This window comes from Maylandia zebra, linkage group LG13 (genome assembly GCF_041146795.1).
Source record: "Maylandia zebra isolate NMK-2024a linkage group LG13, Mzebra_GT3a, whole genome shotgun sequence".
In the NCBI taxonomy this organism is placed as follows: domain Eukaryota; kingdom Metazoa; phylum Chordata; class Actinopteri; order Cichliformes; family Cichlidae; genus Maylandia; species Maylandia zebra.
Window position 1 is genome coordinate 13538607 of NC_135179.1, and position 19631 is coordinate 13558237.

The 19631-nt window shown below is 38.8% G+C and overlaps 2 protein-coding genes across 3 annotated transcripts in view; both read right to left on the reverse strand.

The window, feature by feature from the left end:
• Positions 1-19631, reverse strand: part of rgs7a (regulator of G protein signaling 7a) — a 54738-nt gene that overhangs the window by 10896 nt on the left and 24211 nt on the right. For both annotated transcript variants that reach the window (XM_004551478.3, XM_012919205.3), the window contains exons 3-5: positions 17657-17753; positions 8012-8062; positions 1220-1326 (exon numbers count right to left, since the gene is read on the reverse strand). In XM_004551478.3, the coding sequence (XP_004551535.1) occupies positions 1220-1326; positions 8012-8062; positions 17657-17753 (255 nt within the window). The remainder of the gene's footprint in view (positions 1-1219; positions 1327-8011; positions 8063-17656; positions 17754-19631) is intronic.
• Positions 13149-14850, reverse strand: LOC143421780 (uncharacterized). Its single transcript, XM_076891560.1, has 3 exons — positions 14453-14850; positions 13991-14307; positions 13149-13782 (listed from the first exon to the last, which is right to left on the reverse strand). Exons 1-3 carry the CDS (start codon positions 14695-14697, stop codon positions 13427-13429), a joined length of 918 nt encoding a protein of 305 aa, XP_076747675.1. The 5' UTR covers positions 14698-14850; the 3' UTR covers positions 13149-13426.

Here is a 19631-nt window from a genome sequence, read left to right on the forward strand (position 1 = left end):
AACATTTTATTTCAACTCCAATAGATGATTTGAAATATCATTTGAAACAATTTTGTCCATTTTTTTGTTCTTTTGCTGCCATCCTGCATAAATGTTATCATTTAACATGACTTTTTTATTAAAACGATCTGCGTGTAGCACTGTGCAAGGCTCTTAGCCACCCCTCATTTTTTATATTCTTCTAGGAAAACGAGTGCAGTGGTTTAGCAAAATGAGAAAACATACATGGAAATACAGTATAGCAAGAAAAAATATTTTTGTACAGTGCTAATGAGCTTAAATTCAGTATTTGGTGTGGCATTTATCCTTTAAAACAGCTTAAACTCTTATAGGCAAGCACTCTTGTAATTTATTTGAGTAGTCTTCAGGAATAGGTTTCCAGACTTCTTGAAGGATATTCAAAGCTCTTTGGATCTTGGCTTCCTTTTGTTATGTTCTCTGTGAAGATGATTCCACACTGCTTCACTAATCTTGCGGTCCGGGCTATGAAGAGGCCAATCCATGACTGATAGTGTTCCATTGTGTGTGTTTTTTATCCAGATATTCTTTTACTCTATTGGGACTGTGTAGTTAGGATCACTGTCATGCTAAATAACATAGTCAAAGTCAAAGCTTCTTTCCAGACCGATAAAATCTGAAAGTACTTTTCTGCGTTCATAATTCCATCAATTTCGACAAGATCTCCAACACCACTCTCTGAAATGCAAATATGGATTCATTGCTCTATGAGACATGTTGCCAGTGATTTTTAGTTCTTGTGTAATTTGGCATGCATCCATCTTTTTCTCTGTCTCCTTTCCTTAAAATTGCTTCTTGACAGCCACATGCATCTCCCAGGTTCTGTGTCCAGCCTTTGTTGGATTTTTTTCCCTATTTCTTAAAGACGAACATGATGACTTTCAAATACTTTTCATCTGCAGTGAATATTTTCCACCCTGCCACTTCTTTTGTCCAGTTTCCTCATTTTTAATTAATTAATGAATTGCAACACCTTATGTTCACAGTATTTGATGGCCCTAATCAAAAAGTGGATGAAAAGAAAGAACAGAATAATCTATTGACTCTAAAAGTCCTTGACTCTAGCAAACTTAAAATGTTAAATATTTAAAAAATAGGATTAAATATTCCCTTGATTAAGCAATGCTGACAGAGTCGGACAGATGTATAATAAAAATAAAATCATTCAATATAATGAGGAATTAAACATTAACATTCTTACCTGAAACCTATAGAAAGTGCCATCGTCTTTGAGAGTGAGGACGTGGTCAGAGATGGGGAAGAAGTAACCATGTGCAGCCATCAGAGTTCCCAGATGAAGAGCCTCCACTGGGAGAAAACACAGATAAAAAGACTATTTACATCTTGATGCGCTCCTTTTTTCCAGTTTTTTTCCCAGTAGTACCAGATACCAGCACATGTTAATGTGCTTTCATGCACATAAAACATACACACTAGTAGCAGCATGTTTTTGCCAAGAAATGCAGTAATGAGATTGTGTTTCTAAACAAAGAGCATCATAGCAAGCTTCACAACACTGTTGAGATGACTGTTAAGATTTCTGTGAAGGAAACAAGATATAATTTTCTTTCCTTTGGGTAGACGATATGAGACAGTCACACAACAGCCAAATAGTAGCGTCAAATAAAAAAACAACAAGATCTTTTTTTTTATTGTTCAAATCATAAAAAATTCACATATACATTGTTTGCACATTTTGTCCAAAGACATAACAGACTAATACATGATAGTAAATGTACTGTGTGAGTTTTAAATACACTGCTGGTTGAGCTTAACAATGGATAAGGATGGGCTAGATGTGTCTCTACTTAGTGGGTCTCACACTAAACTAAGCTATCCAGCTGTTGGTTTTAGCCTTCCATTTAAGTTGCTAGAAAAACACATTTTTAAAAATGTCAAATGCTTGCTTTAATTTAAATTCTAATTTATTTGCTTTATTTAATTATACAGAGACATTAAAGGTAAACCTGCTTGGAGATCTTAGTTTTTCATTAAAAAGAAGATTCGCTGATTACGCTGCAATCAATACCTCCTCATCACAGATATTGGCCCAGCATGTGTTTTTCTTTTTATTTGTATCCCCAGCTAATTAACGTTATTCACCATTCATCCCAAGGTGCAAATTCATCCTTCACAATATTGCTAAAATGAACATAAACTAGGAGCAGTTGCTTTACTACACTCTGCACTGCTATCACACAGAGATAGAAAGACCTCCATTGCATCCAAACAGCTCTGCAGGAGGTCTCACTGATTAGCCCACCTTAAGCTTGAGAAGTGTAACTCATCAGTCAAATCAATGTTGTGCTTAGCTGGAGTGAAAACCTGCTTACCTCTGGCACTCCACAGCACATGGCTGACTGTCCCTGATTTAAAGCCATCAGATAATGAAAACATGTAATCAACATCAAGTGTGTATCATCTGCTATCAGTTCCTCCCTGCTGTTCTAAACCTGAAAGTCCTTTGTGGTGTCGACATCTATCAGTCACAGTTTGTGTTTTGGGCTGATGGCTTTCTTTTGATACTGCCATATTTGGTTCATTATGAATAGTTTTTCATACAGTGTTGCCCTTGACTGTTTCTGCCAAGTAAGCTGTCCTACCACACGGATAAAGTGAGAGATGAAAAGATAGAAATGTTTAACATTGTCTAAATTGCCAGAGCTACGAACGCTACAGCAGGAGCTTACTGTATGCACCATAAAATATGCACATGTCTGCTTTCTCACTCTAACACACACACTGGGTGTTTGTGAGTGAGTGATAAATATAGATTGGCTTTTTCTTTGTCACTGAGGTGGCTGTCACCGCTTTCAGAGGTCAGGATGTTTATGTGTATGCATGTGTTTGTCTGTGACTGGGCTCCTTTTATTAATAAATTATGACTCATAAGTTATTTAAACCTGTTTACTTATAAACAAATCCCTCCCTCTGTATCGGCTATATATAAACTCTAAAGGAGATAGTGACATATTTAACATAATAGCGGTATTAACATTTACTACATGGAAAAATCAAGTTATTCCTGAATTTCTTTACTTAACCTTTATACAGAATGTTTGTTTGGGTATTTATCTAAGACAGAATGAATGTCAGATGGCAATAAGGTCAGCACAGCATGAAAAATGACCTCGTGGACATGCAATTAGAGCTTGATGTCTCTTATATTTCAGCAACTAAGTTAATTTGTTCTCATTTGAGTCTGTTGAAAAATCCACACAAAGGTGAAAATGCACACAAAATACATGTGCGGTGCAGATTTATTTCATCTAAGCATTTGCAAACAGTGTGCAGTGTTATTAGGAAAAAAGAATAAATCTGAAAATGTCAGTTCAATCAAATGAAGGTTTTTCATGCATTAAAACATAACCAATCTTATTTATTTCTAGTTTTTCTGACAGGATTCTACTGTATAAAGTTAAGTCCCGGCAGCAAGGGAGCTTCTGGCTTCCTTTTAACATAACATAAGCTTTATAGGTGACTAAACCTTGGATTAGAATTAGTCAAACTGTCAAAAAAGGCCAGGCTTACAGTCCAGAGAGAAAACACCCTTTGATTTCATCATATTACCAGTTATGTGCCAAAACCCCACTAGTTTGGAGCCCTGCCATGTGGAGTGTGGGAGTACTTTTCCACCTGAGCTTTATCTAAAGACAAACACAGAGATTTTGTATTTGTGGCTTATAACGTATGAGCTGCTGAAGTGAAACAGTGTCTCTCTTAGAAATTGTGGAAGGAAAGTAAATAATTCTCAGAAAAGGCTCTTATTTGGCTTCATTAAAATTAAAACTATTTAATATTTCATAGGAAAAACAAAGATTATAAAAGTCTAAGATCTGAATAAAGAATTTATTTTTAATCTAAGTTACTCAAATGTGCTTAAATACATAGTGTCAGGAGGCTCAGCCCCGAAAGCAGTGAACTAAAAGACTAGCACACCAAAGTGCTTTTACATAAAGTCAATTTCAATTAAAGTAAATATGTATTTTAAGTCAATTAAATACACACTTTCAATCATTCGAGGAGGAGCACTCAATGGATTCATGCACAACTGAACTAATACAAGGATTAGTAAAATAACACTGTCCCACAAACAATGGAGGTATAAACTGTATTCATGTGTATGTCAGCACAGAAGTGTGCAAATGGGTGATTTCAGTAGGCTGAAAAACTTGACTCTAGTGCTCTACTGCAGGAGTGACTCTTGAGCCTGATGAGAAGGAGGTTTGAAGAAGGTTGACAGAGAAGACCAGGATCTTTAATCAGAACCTTAGGCACCCTCTTCCCGCTGTTCTGATGAGCCACATGTCCTCCCTCAGAGGTCACTTTACTGTTCCCTGTTCCACTGAGCAGATTAGATGCTCCTTCATATGTAATTCACACCTTTAATAACACGCAGGTGCACACTCCCTGACAACTTGACTGATTTGTCTTGATGCTCTGTTGTGGTCTGGTGACTGTGATGTGTGTATTTATATGGTTAGATGATCCCCACAGTGACCTACTAAACAAGATTAATTTATACAGTGTATATTGTGATCAATTGTTTGTCATTGTATTTATACGTGTTTTTTATTTTCATTTTAATGTATTAGATAATTAATCTACAGTTTATAGACTTTATGTATATTTAAAAGCTTTATAGAGTCATATAATTCATTTCAGCTACAACACAAGTCTATTTTATTTGACCACACTCAAGGCCTGTTTAATGCCATTAATGATTCATTCATAAGCAGGTCAGAGGTCAGAAGAGCAGCAGACCACACTCACTGGAGCTGATTACATTTTTGTGACCCTTATGACCTAATCAAAAGGATAATATAGCAAAGTTAAGTCATAGCACAGAGTGTATCGATAGTACCAACAGGGAATATGTCGTTTCATAAATACTCTCCCTTGATTCTCTTCCCCCCTTTGGGATGAATTTATTTTGAGATTTTCCCAGCATGGTTCCCATTATGCTTTTGGCAATTTTGAACATAGCAAACAATGTGGGGTTCATCTCCGTGAGCTGTAGGATATAACAAAACTTAATTTTTAAAACTGTGCACTTATCAGCCACAATACTGAAACCACTGACAGGTGACGTGTGTAGCATTGATCATTTCGTTCCAGTACAAAAAAACCATTGGGCCCTGGTATTTACATGTTGTCACTTTAATATGCACAATCCACGGAAGCATTGTTGCATACCCACAGCAACAAAGAGCCCAAAGTGTGCAACCACCTCCACCCTCCCTGACCAGACCCTCATCATGAACAAGTGGGATTCAAGGAGGCCCTGCCTGCCCAGGTCTGTTTCAGAGGTGTTTTGGCAGCAATATTGGATGTTTTAAATGACATTTTAGTGAATTTCACTTACACTGAATTTGCTGCAGGCTGTTTGTGTTTTCTCTTTTACCACAGATGTACAGCCAGCAAGCAAGTGGATTACTTTTGAACCTGTAATCAAAGTGGGTCAAAGCATTAAAAACCCTTTGCTATAAATTTAATATAGTGTGGAAAATCCATTGCAGTCAAGCACTGCCTCAAGTCTTTTGACCCATAGGCATCAGCAAATGCTTTGTATCCTCTCCGGGGACTATAACCATGTTTAGCTGGTGCTTTGCTCTACGATCTTTCTGCCTTTAGTCTGCTTTCAGAAAATGATTGACCTACAAAATGTTAAGGTTGCTGATCATGTCAGCCAGTGGCGCCTCGTTCACATTTTTTCCCTTATACGTCCAGTCCCCTTCATGAGCAGAACTGCAGAATATGACAAACGTGGTAAGCAATTACTGCCAGCAGTTCATATGCTAAACAAATCAATAGTTTTCTAAAACTCAGCGAATGATGATGCAAAGTATAATCACTGTGCTATTGTCAGGAGCTTCTTGTGCAATACCTTATGCTGAGACATCAAAAACTTTTGTCAAGAACTTTTGAGGCAAGGATTTCTCTTATCTAATCCAATGCCAAATTGAATCCAAATAAGACTGGAGACTATAGACACGGCCAAATAGGATGATAATGAGTTCTTCTGGGCTGCAGCAGTATATTATCTGTGGCGTTCATTTAGCAAAAGAGCTCTACAGCCTCAGTCAACTTTGATACAAGCTCTTTTACATAATAAACTTGCTGCTATCATGCTGTGAGCCAAATTAATTGCATTTCACTTTGCTGTTTGTCAGCCCCACAAGGAGTTGCTCTGTGCTAAAGTCATTTAGTTATACACAACACTGTGTTTACCACAGGGCAAATAACAGCACCTGTGCTGCAAAAAGCAAAATGGGCAGATTAAAAAAAGTTGTCCTAGATGACAAAAACATCTGTCGACACATGTTTTTAGACTCTTCCTTGTTAAAAATAAATAAATAAATAAAAACCCAGTTTTGGATAAATTTCATCAAAATGAATCTCACAACAAAGTATTTTGAGTATTGTAGATGTAATGACATAAAAACTATTGCCAGATTTTTGTCACAATCCAACAGAGTGGATATTTGTTCCAATGCATCGCATTAAGCATTCTTAAGCATATTACAGATGCCTTAGATGCAATGCAGAAATAATAACGCAGTCGTAATCTTTTTTGAACAAATATAAAAACTCAGAGACTGGTATTTTCCTCGGCATAATTAAAACGAAAATGGAAATGAAAAAAAAAAAATCACACAAGGACAAACTGTCCACTTGTCTCAAAACTCTTTCATTATGCACATGAAATCATAAATATGCTGCATCAACCGTCGCCCCACCACCCACACACCAGTTTAAATACATGCATAACAACCTTTATGATATCAACATGCACAGCTCATAAAACAGGTAGATCCTTACATACACACAGAGGAACTGTGAGTTAATGAGTCACAATTACTGTATGAACTGATTGTACAATACTGAGGCAACCACTAGAGTAGACTGAAATGTACACCCACGCACATAACCAGTCCAATATCCAAGTAGAAACACCTACATTGCACAGACACGATCAGATACACAAGAAACTCTCAAAAGAAACACTTGGTTTTAACTTCCCATATTTGTCACAGTTCATCCTGCCCACTTTTGAGTCATATTATGTGCAATGAGAGGCTCAACTAATGATTCGGCAGCTCTTTCAAGGCAGTCCAGTTCTACATTTTTATACTGCGCTAAAATCAAACCAGCTGAAGGACACAAAAAGACTAGATTAAAAAAGAAAACAAACTGACTTTTACCTACTGTAATATGATATGGTACATAGGTTTCAAAATGGCAAGTAAGTGAAGTGTTACTCCTTATTTTAGAGCTAAGTGACAACACATCTGGATTCAAGTTATTCAGCATCTAACCAGCACTTGTCCTCTCATTTACGCCACCATCAAACACGAGGAATGGTATAAACAGTTGTAATGATGCCATCCTGAAATTTCGTATTTTTAGTATTAATTGGGCCATTTGAGAAAACTGATGTTTGGGAAATGAAAATGGAAGTGCATTAGTGGCTGTATTTATTTAGATTTTAGCAAAGTGGCTCCAGTAAAAATATGCCACAATTTTGTTAGTAACAATATTTTAATCTTGTTCTTTTAATTCAGTGCATTTGCAAAACCTCTCAGTTAATCCAGTGTCCTTTCAGTCCTTTCTTTCTTCCTTTAAGCTTGCTTTCTTCTGATTGGCTCTGCTTTACAAAGAAAATATATGAACAGCACGTCTGTGTGTGTTCACATTAGGGATATCATACAGAGCAAAGAGCAGAAACAGCTTTGCGAAACTGAGCGCTGGATTATTGGGGTTACTTGAGGTTACATACACTCAATGTTTTCCAATAATACAATGTTACAGTGTCTATATATAAAGCACAATAGGTCAACTTTAATATTGGCACAAATTGTGGAAAACATGTGATAAATTGCTTTCACAAGCTGTCCACTACTGCCGATCTATTTGCTGACCCTGATGTCAAAAGGGCAACTTCGGTGTTATACATACACCAGTAATAAGCATTTCAGTGTTTGGCTTTTACCTTGATCTTCAATGTCCAGATTCTTCATCATCCACTGTACAATATCAGAACCTAAAATAGAAAAAAGCATATACATATGACTCACTTACATATCTAATATGCTCACGCTGTGCTGGAGCACATTTTGCAGGAGATGCAAATGAAAGGGAAAACAATGAAACTCTTAACCCTAGTCAACCCTCCTCATCATCACAGTGCATACCAATTCCTCTCACCTTGCACCATGTAGGTGGGTAAAAGGTGATCCATTACCATTTTTTTTTCTGTGTACCTCTCCAAGCTGGCTCTTTTTGTGTGACGTCCATAAATATAAATGACCAGAGAGAGATACAATTGGATAATGACGCCTATATTTTGTAGTATATTAAAATAATCTATCTGACTTGAAGCGTCTTATACAGATTGTGACATGCGTGGCAGGATCTAAAATGAGAACAGATCAGAATATTGTCTAAACAGTGAAAGAGGGTTTAAACGAGAGCACAAAAGCAAAAACCTGAGAAGAATTAGGAGGAAGATGCTGTGGCCCTATTTTAAACAAACTATCATCAACAACTGAAACATCTGAGTAATGCTTGTGGTTTGCAGATGATTTGTGTATTCCTTTTGCCATTTTTCTGGAATGGAGAAACATTTTACATGACGGATGCTATTTAGCCTCTTCTCCACCTGAAAATGAATCACATTCAAATCTTAGAACAGCATCCTCCGTCCCCAGGCATTTTCACACCACTGCGCACCATGTGACTTTGGCACTTTGGTTAAATATATATTTTGCAAGCTATTATTACTGTCTGTCATACTGACAGGTGAAGGTGTGTGTGTGCAGACGAAAGCCACAGACGGCAGGGAAAAAAAGGTGTGAAATGGAGACATGAGGGAATTCATGCAGGGAGACATTCGAGCCCCGTGGCTGTATCTCTGTCCATCGAGCTCCCTCTCAGTCTGTCTTCATTTTGTCTTGCACCCCTTTGCGTTTTGGAGCCCCATAACCAGATGAGATTTTCCATGGATTAACATCATTAATACAACCTCATTTTCACACTACCAAATCTGACCCACTTTCAAAGAGAGAGCTTAAATGAGATGTGTAAGATAATCCTCTGACAAGGCTGTTCTCTGAATTAATTAACATCATGACCATAGATTGGTCTGTACTCTTCTGTGTGTGTGTGTGTGTGTGTGTGTGTGTGTGTGTGTGTGTGTGTGTGTGTGTGTGTGTGTGTGTGTGTGTGTGTGTGTGTGTGTGGGTACAAATGCATGCATGCCTCAGAATAAGTCAATAACATGAAAAACCAGCAAAAGCTGAAGTTGTCTATTGTCAATCACCATGTTATTCTTAAAATAAATTATATATGAAGTATTGTTTAAATACTACAGCACACAGTTGCATTAACAGCTGACCATTAATGCTTATACATAATAGAAAGAAAATCTATCTTAATTTCATATACAGTATGAAACTGTACTATTGTATTGTGTTAATATTATTATTATTATTATTATTATTATTATTATTATTATTATTATTATTATTATTATTATTAAAAGCTGTAAAAATAATTTTACACTGTAATGTAAAGGAAAATATCTTCTACACAAAATAAAATCATAAAATCAACATAAAGCTGATACTTAAATAAAGAATAAACAATAATAATAACAATAATATTAATAATAATAACAATTAAGGATAAATAAAGGACAAAATTATACTCAGGCTTTTGAATGAACTGTAAATGGTTCATGCCATAACATCGCTTTGAAAAAAAAAACAGAAATATGAAGTGTTTATTGACCTCTGTGATATGACATTTCTGAGCATCTATAGAAATATTTTCACCAGCAGCCAGACATTTTGTAAGCCATGGCTCTGTTGCTCACTTAAAAATATAAATGCAATACAGCAAAAACACACTGAAAACACACACACACACACACACACACACACACACACACACACACACACACACACACAGACCTCTTGTATCACAGACATATCAAGCATCGTGGTATGAAATAGTGGCACAATCTATTGGAGTAGGTATCATGCACAACACAGAAAAATGGGGGGAAATGCCAGTAAAAACAGAAAACATTGATTTTTAGGTCCTGAAAACTTTCTTTATGTATCATTGTTGTGTAAGTGTTTGATAGAAAAAGTCCTGTGTGGATGTATACATCAAGGGGTGAATTTTTGGCTTGCGGTATAAAAGACTTTGAATTGTCTGTGATGCTATAAAAATGCAATCGATTTACCTTTTCACCCTTCTATGAAAGCCTGCATGGGCAAATAGTTCAACAATACAAGGACTGCATTTTTCAACATAAAGAAACACTTTGAGGATTTCATTTTATTATCCAATCACAAGAATCAGAAAATCCACAGACATCCCTGTAAGGGACAAGGTCAAAAAACAGTAGTGAATTGCTTTGATCTTCTGGTCCTCAGGCATCAATGCATTAAAAACTCAAGCAGTAACTATAAAAACTACAGTCTGGAGTCTTCAGTGGAGACACTTGCAGGATATGGATAAAAGAATCAGGGGATACGGTGATAAATATGCCCCTGTTCAGCATTAAAACTGAACATACAAATGTTTTAGCTTCAATATTCAAAATGTTATTATCGTATTATTTTTGTTGCCATATCACTGACAAAATAATATTATTTTGTTTTATTGACTTAGAAATAATTTAATCCTGTTTTTGTTTACATTTTACACATTGTGCTGGGGTGTGGTTTGTAGCTCATCTGCAGGAGAGCAGTGATGGCGATGCATCGAGAGCAGGCAGCGGTGCATCACCGTCGATTGGAACAGCTGTGGGACCAGTCTGGACACCAGACAAAAGTGTTGCAGAGAGTTGCCTGAGCTGGTTCCTCACCAGCACCGGCCACAGTGACGTCCTTTCACAGCATGGGGGAGGGAGATGACCCACAGACCTTCGACAAGGTCTTTCAGGCCACAGCGGAGGCATGTTTCTGGCTAAAGGAGGAGTGGGTGATGAGGTTGCTCCAGGTGCTTTCTTGCAAAACCCCGGCAGCAGTTCTCAGCTTGACTGCAGCAGCGAGGAACAGCTTCAAAGATGTCTGCCAGGTGGTAGTCAACCACTGGGACTCCCACCTGGGAATTATAAGGACCAACCTTTCACCTATGCCATCGTTCATGTCTCGCACACTAAAAGAGCCATATGAATTACTGGACATTAAACCTGTTTGGACCAGCACCTACCACCCTCAGACTGAAGGGCTGGTGGAGTGACTGAATAAGACTTAATAAGACTGAATAAGACCTGATTAAAGAAAACTGGCATGAATGTCCATGCCCAGCTAAGATTCAATACGCTCTAGACCTAAGAGCTGAGCTATACACACTGGGGAGGTTATCACAAGAGAATATGCCCCAAGCCCAAGAAACCACTTCTCTGGTGAGCCTGGTTAAATACAGAGATGAGGATTGAGGGGCCAAATTCCACCATTCCTGCCTACCCGATTATGATAACCATTTCACACAGGCCCAGAGAGCAGATGTTGCTGCATTGCAACAGTGATTTGAAGATGTGTTCTCTCCCCTGCCCAGTCATACCCTTCTCACAGAGCACCATTTTGAAATGCACTCTGGCATGACGGTGCATTCACAGCCCTGCAGGTTACCTGCACATAAGAGGCAAATTGTTCAGGGGGAATTTGCTGAAATGGTATAACTGGGAGTAAGAGAAGACAGAGTGCGTGGAGTAGCCCCATAGTTCTTGTGGTGAAGAAAGGTGGTTCTATACAGTTCTCTGTTGATACCGCAAGGTGAATGAAGTGTTTGATACCTACCCAATCCCACAGGTTGCTCCTGGACCGGTTAGACAATGCTCATTTTTTTCACAACACTGGATTTAACCAGGGGTACTGGCAGATTCCCTTGTCTGCAGAGTCCAAGGAAAAAAAACGCCCTTCTCCACTCCATATGGTTTGTACCAATATGAGACACTTCTGCTCAATTTGTTCTGAGCCCCACCCACCTTCCAGTGCCTCATGGACCGGGTGCTGCTCCTACTTGGATGATGTCATCATCCACAGTGACACCTAGGCGGAGCATGTGCAGCGTGTGGCCACGGTACTGGAGTCCGTGAGGCAGGCGGGGTTCACGGCAAACCAGAAGGAGTGTATGGTTGGACAGAGGGAGGTACAGTATCTGGGGTACCATTTGGGAGGCGGGCAGGTGTGTCAACATATGGGTAAAACGACTCCTATCGCATCCTGCCTGCATCTCAAGACCAAAAAACAGGTGAGGCGGTTCTTGGGGCTGGTTTATCCACTTTACCACGCCCAGTTTTGTGTCCAGCTTCACAGACCTGACCAGCCCCTTGACTGATCTCACCCAAAAGGGTGTTCCAGATTTGGAGCAGTGCCAGGCAGCATTCTTGCAGGTAAAGAATTCTTGCTCTACACTCCTAACTTTTCCCTCCCTGGGCTGGGGCTGGGGGCAGCTTTGTCCCAGGAGATAAGGGGGGATTGACCGCCCTGCTCTATACATCAGCACGATTTGTCAGAGCAGGAGGCCAGGTACAGTACAGTAGAAAAAGAGTGAGCTGTTGACTCTCTTCGCTATTACCTCCTGGACTGCCATTTCAGCCTCTGTTCGGATCACGCCCGGCTACAGTGGCTCCATCGCATGAAGGATGCCAACGTCTAGATCACCCGGTGGTATCTGGCTCTCCAGCCTTTTGTTCAAGGTGGTCCGTAGTCATGGCTGACTTCCTCTCTCACTTGCAAGGTGTGGTATCAGAGGAGGCTGACCAGAACAGCTGATGACCATTGTCTAATCATGCTTTCCCTATTTGAGTAGGACGCCAGGACCTGACGGGGGAGCTGTGTGTGGTTTGCAGAGCACAGGGACGCAGCTGGAAAGCTGCACAGAGATGTGGGATACACTGTAAATAAATACCTTACAACATGCAACACTGTGTGCGTGGGTCCTTTATCCTGTCACCAGAGGTGGAAAGAGTACTCAAAATTTGTACTCAAGTACAAGTACTGTTACACTGGTTAAATTGTACTCAATTACAAGTAAAAGTACTGGTGTTAAAAAAATACTTGAGTAAAAGTACAAAGTACTGTTCTCAAAAACTACTCAGAGTATTAATTACTTTTTAACAGACTGATGTTTTATTCTGTTGTCAATAGCAGGCATTCAACTCGATTCACCAGTATAAATATTTATGTTCAAAGCACATTTTTCAGATGAACAAGGTATAGAAAGGTAACTTGTTTTGTAAATAAATGTAGATATAAAAGGAGGAATTTTGTTTGTTAAAACAATGACAAAAATGTTTCTGAACATGCGTAGAACCATTTAAACTTTTCCCCATACACTGAACAACAGGCAGGTAAGTGTCTTAAAGTCTTAGCATTTCTTTCACACTTTACTTTCTGAACCTTTTGTTCAGTTTCAGCAAGAGCTGGTTTTCTAAATTAACAGAGGCAATCCGACTTCGTTTGGCAGTGAAGAGTAGACCAGCACAGCTAAAAAGTCGTTCACACGCAGCAGAAGCAGGCAGAGCTGTGTTCAGTTTAAGAGAGAGGTTTTTGATGGCTGAGAAGGAGTGCAGCAGCTCCATGGTGTCTGTGGCACAAGCAAGATAACCATCAAGCTCAACTGCACTTTGCAGCCTTCTGGAGATTGGTCTGGAGAAGAATTCATCTTCATCAGATGACTCTCTTTGCTGATCCTCACTCTCATGCTCTGTCGTTTCAAGATGTTGTTTGATGTATGTCAAGGCTGTAATTGCAAGTAGATAACACAATTTTGTTATTTAAATTTCAGTGATTATTCCTGAACACAAATTTAAAATCGGCAAATTCTCAAAAAGGATTGTTTAGTATTCGGGACAGACCATCAATAACTTACAATGTATTAGGTGAAATACTCACTTAAGCATGTGTTCAAATGTAAAAATACACAAAAATGGGATCACATGAATCCTTACCAGCCTCTGTTACATCTGCTCTGTCAGTCCAGGAAGTCTTGAACTTGGGTAAGAGGACTGCAGCTGCAGCCAACTCTGGATCCTCCATCATCGCTCCAAAACGCTTTTGAAGGCCATTTTGCAGGGCTCTGATGAGTGGCACGCATGTCTTGCTTGATGTCTCCAGCCTGCTAAGTTTGGACAGTACTTGTTGGATTACTGGCAGGAGCCATCCCATAAAGGAAGTGGACTCAGACTGAAGGATGTTTGAAGCTTTCACCAGTGGCTTCATGGTGGTACAGTACTCCCTTAGGAATGCAACTTCTGCAGGACTCAACCTGTAAGACACAACAACAAAACCCACCATGACTATAATAGGGATCTTCTGATTTAATATTAAGAGTCTGCTCACGTTTTTAACCATCCATTAAGGAAAATTCACAAAATTTGAAACCATATTGGTAGGTGTCCAATTTTACTCACATTTTCACCTTGAACTCCTCACAAATGCTCCTGATGGCATCTTCCCCCTTCTCATCAATGATGCGTATTATCCTTTCAATGGCAAGGTAGGTTGAATTCCATCGTGTTGCATTGGGACGAATGATCTGTAGCTCACACTTGTCCTCTACCACTTCATTAGCCAAATGAGATCGGCCAGTTTTGTTCCAAATGGCCTGGCATTTTGCAAAGGTTGCACGGGAGAGCCTCTTGTAGGTTTCATTCATGCTCTCTGCTAGGGCAGCATCAGTTGTTGCCACAAGGTTTAGCAGGTGACATGCACATCGCTGATGAGGCGGAAGTTGATACTCCAAACCAGAGTCTTCATCAAGAATTGCACTTGCCTCATGGTAGTCCCTATGGTCAGTCAGGTCAATAGTTTCTGGGTCTGCTTCATCTTCATCTTCATCTGCATCATTTTGTGCCCCAAACATGTGGAAGGCCTTGACAAAGTTGGATCCACTATCAGTTGTGGTTCTTACAACTTTGCCTCTAATCTTGTATTGGCAATGGATATCATCAAGCGCACCATCAAGCATGTCAAATGTGTGAGACCCTCTCAATCTTTTGCATGCTAGTGCTGCAGATCTTCTTTCCAGGGACGCTTCCTCTATCCAATGGCATGTGACTCCAAGGTAACTTTTCTGATGAGCTGACCAACAATCAGTAGTGGTAGCAACAAATTTGACTTTATCCAATTCTGCAACCAAAGTCATCTTCATGTGATCAGCAGCTTCACAGATTCTGGCACGGACAGTGGGTCTGGAGATGACTTTGGCTTGAGGTTGTAATGTGGTAACCAATTCTTTGAAAGATGGCTGTTCTACCACTGCAAATGGCTGTAGACCCTCACATATGAAATTGATGACAAGCTTGTCAACAGTTGCTTGTGGAACATGTTTGTTTGCAGCTCTCAACATCAGGTCTGGTAACTTGGCTTGTGTATTTGCTGAGAGCTTGTTTGGTGTGGCTGTGGTCTTTCGCTGTCGAGATGTTGATGCCACAGTGATATTGTACTGCTCAGTCTTCGATGGATGTTTCCTCTGTAGAGATAAATATTATCATACGTCAGGTTCATACATTACTTCATAACATCACTGTGATTAACACTAAAAGAAAACACATTTTTAAAACATTATTCAACTAGACTTGAGCTAATCTTTGATTGTTGAGCATAGTATAAAAGAGTGGTGAATTGGTCAAATCTTGCAGATATATTGCTGTATTTATTTACAAGTGTAAACCAATTTTGAACGATCATTGCAAAAAACATGAATTTCTGTATACATTCTAAGTTCTGTAATATGTATACTATCTGTAAAAAGAGTATCGACCAATGTATCAGTATCTAAATTTTTAACTCCTTTTTATCAGTATCACCCTAAAGTTTTCAGTATTAGTCAGGTCCTAAAAATACTAAGAGAGCAAAATATGTGTATCTAGCAAATCTAATTTAAGAAAAGGGATCACATACACAAAAATGCTGCCCATACAGCTAACAAATAAAACCAATCCACATTATGTTCTTTAAAAAAAGATATCATATTGGGAAACATATAACCCTACTGATTAAGAGCCATGTCACTATGATAGACCTATATCAGGCCAATGATACTGATCAACTGATCCATCAATCGGGCTCTGGTACATGTCAGCTGAGAGCTGGAAGATTAATTTGAGATGCAGCTCAGCATTGTGTTCAAGTTTGTTTGTTTTTTTGTTTGTTTGTTTTTTTAAATAGGCCAGCTGATTGTAGGCCTGTGAGTTTTAAATGACTACAAGTTTAATTTATTGTAATGACGGTGGTTATCCAAATAATAAGCTAAAACATTCCTACGAATTGTAGCTCAGTTATGCATGCACACACGCACATTAGCTAGCTCCGTCTTATTTTAATATCAGGCTAACCAATGGCGGTGACAATATCTTAGCCAAACTAGTAACCTTAACACACATGAAAAATAAGAAAGCAATATCATACACGTATAGTTGTAAAACCTCTTACCTCAATGTGTTTTTTTAGATTAGATGCTGAAGTCTTGTAAGCTGAAATGACTGTAGAGGTCAAACAAAGGTTGCACTGCATCTGGACGCTGTCTCCTTTTCTTCCTCTGTACACGAAAAATTCCTCCAGGTATGGCCACGGGCACGCGTCCTCCGTCTTTTCTACGTCGTTTTCATGGTTGACAGTGTTGTCCTCTGTCTCCATTTTGGCTTCTTTGTCTCCAAATCTTTCGTCTATAAAGTAGTTTATACTCCACCATTTAGCACCTCCAGACACCTGTGCCTGCTGCTGCAGCGGAGTTTATTCTTTGCTTACGTCTTAAATTGGCGCGGTTGCGATTGCACGGCCTTATTGGCTGCAAAAATGCAGACGAAAGGTTTGAATATTAATTCAAATTGTGGGCGTACTCAGTAGTGACTTTTGATTTTATAAGTAGCGAAGTAGATTACATGGTGTAAGTTGTACTCAAGTATGAGTAAAATTACACACTTGAAAAATTACTCGTAAAAGTACAAGTACCCAAAAAATTTACTTAATTACAGTAACGTGAGTATTTGTAATTCGTTACTTCCACCCCTGCCTGTCACACACATTATCCCACATTTATTGAAAATCAGGTTGTATGCAATCATGCAGAGCAACAGAACTTGTCACCATATGTTGCAGTTCTGTTCCATTCCTGCAGATGTAACTGGTAAAGCTGCTTGCTAGCTGTGCTGTTTGCATATTTTATACAGAATTATGCAATTATATAGGCCAGATCTAAAATTAATCAATACAGCTGCATGCTCTGTATGGAAGACTTGTCATGTGATGACTGCTAGTTCCTTTTTTCAAGCCCGAAATATCCATTGATATTTCAGGTGTTTCTTGCTTAAGTTAGCGATTTAAATTTATGTGCTTGTGTTCATTTATTTCTGCTCACTGTTAAAACATTTTTTAGATCTCTTCACATGTCACTGTTGGTTGTATGCACAAAACCTCTGAGACTTCTAGCAAAACCAAACAGTGCATTCAGATCACAAAAACAGCCAGTGTTAATGAAAACATTTTTAAGCAATAGTTATATTGCTTATCGCATCTTGCCTGCATCTCAAGACCAAAAAACAGGTGAGTCTGAGTCAATAAATGGAAAAGAAAAGAAGAGAAGAGAAGAGAAGAGAAGAGAAGAGAAAACTCACCTGAAAAAACACTGGGAATCTTGGTTAGAAAACTTTTCACTGTTCTGATGGGGATGCCATTTTTCTCATCCTGCATGCGTGCTATTACCTCCTCCATCTGCACAAGACAGGGACAGTGGAAGAGAAGGGAGAGTGAGTACTTTCTGTGAACTTGTATAAGTAAGTGGAGGTTGTGTGTGTGCAAGAGAGAAAGAGGTACAACAGATACAAACATGTTTCTGTGTGGTTCAGCCACGTCTCCAGGGGACAGAGAGTAAGGCGAGAAAGTTAGTGACTAACCATCACAGCTGTCAGATTTCTGCCTCTCCTTTGACAAATCTCTCTGATGTGTGTCATTTGTCACATAAAAGCACCAGTAAGCTGCACTTATTGGATTCTGCAGTCTCTATTGAATTTTGGAGTTCTAGCAGTGAATTTTTATTATTATTATCCATTGCATTATATTTATATACTCAAACCACCACATACATGAACTGGGCAGAACAGAGACAAACATTAGAAATAGTATCAGTACTGTAAAATATATTGTATTGTCTTCGGCATTAACATTAAGTTAAAATGACAAAAACAGGTGTACAGCCACATACTGGCACACATGCAAACACACAAACATTTGCACACATGGCAAAGATGGAAATGCACTGGGAGTCGTCTCGAGGGCCTGGCAGGGCAACACAAGGCAGACATGTTTCCAAGAACACCCAGAAGGGAGCAAAGCAGAGCAGAGCATAGTGCTGACGCGTCACCACAATTGGATGCCAAGCTACCTCCCTAAACTCTTCCCTCAGTGTAAAAATATACACATGGAAAATATGTACGTAGAAATCAACACATTTTATTTGGTCCACCCACCACACAAACCTCAGTTGTAGTGATTCTATCAAGGTTTGTCCACTTTAACTCTACTATTTAATAATGGCATTATTTGTAAAATGTATGAATAGTGTGATTGCATTAAAAAGCTGCGACTTTTTTCAACCTCTCTCGACTACCATGACATGGATGACTGCAAACCTATATTGTAACTATATCGCAGTAATACTGCAAACAGGAAGATATGCAGCGTACATGACTTTTTTTTACCGATAACGTTTTAGATTTTAATTAAGAATTTTGCATTTTAATAAATGATGGACTTAATTTTTTATAAAAAGTTTATTTTAATCAAGCAGTAGACTTCCAAGCTGAACAGTCAAGCCAGAAGCACCAAAAACTGCTAATTTTCTAGTCGTTGAGCCAATAGTCATAGACTCCTGTTGGTATGCACACAGGTGTACACACGGGTATTCACAGACGCAACTACAGCTTTCTTGGCTGCTGCCTCAAAGCACATTGTGCGCTGTCTATCTTGCGTGCTGCACAATATCGTTTATTATTTAGTATCTACTGATATCTACTGCTAGCTAGTTTATTGTGATGGTGCTGTTTTTTTTATTATGTTGCTCTTTGTTGTTTGCTTTCTCTTCTGTTTTTTTTCTCCATACAGGTGACCCAGGTGTTTTGTTTTTTTCTTTGTTTGTTTTTTTCTTTCTTCCCCCCCTTCTCACCGTCTCTTCTCCCCTTTGGTTTTCTTTCTCTCCCTCTCTTTCCTTCATTCTTTCTCCCTGTCCTATCCCCCAGTCATGTCTGTCCCGTTTGTAGCAACTGAAAATAAAATAAATTCATAATTATAATAAAGGTCAATCAAATGGACCAATATGGCAAGGCCATGATGATCCACTTGGTAAAATAAATCCGCTTGGCATCTTTCTTGGCCTTAAGACAACAATTCTGATGGCTAAAGATCCAAACGGGACACACACAAAAAAAAAAAAAAAGTCATAGACTCCTGTTAAAATATCCAACTTTACAGGATCAAAATGCATGGTTCAGCATGGTAAAAAAAATGCTTTCACATTTATAGGTCATGAAATTCATTAATCATTAAATTGCACCTCTTCACTATGTGTGTGCTCTATGTGTCTAATTTAGTGGA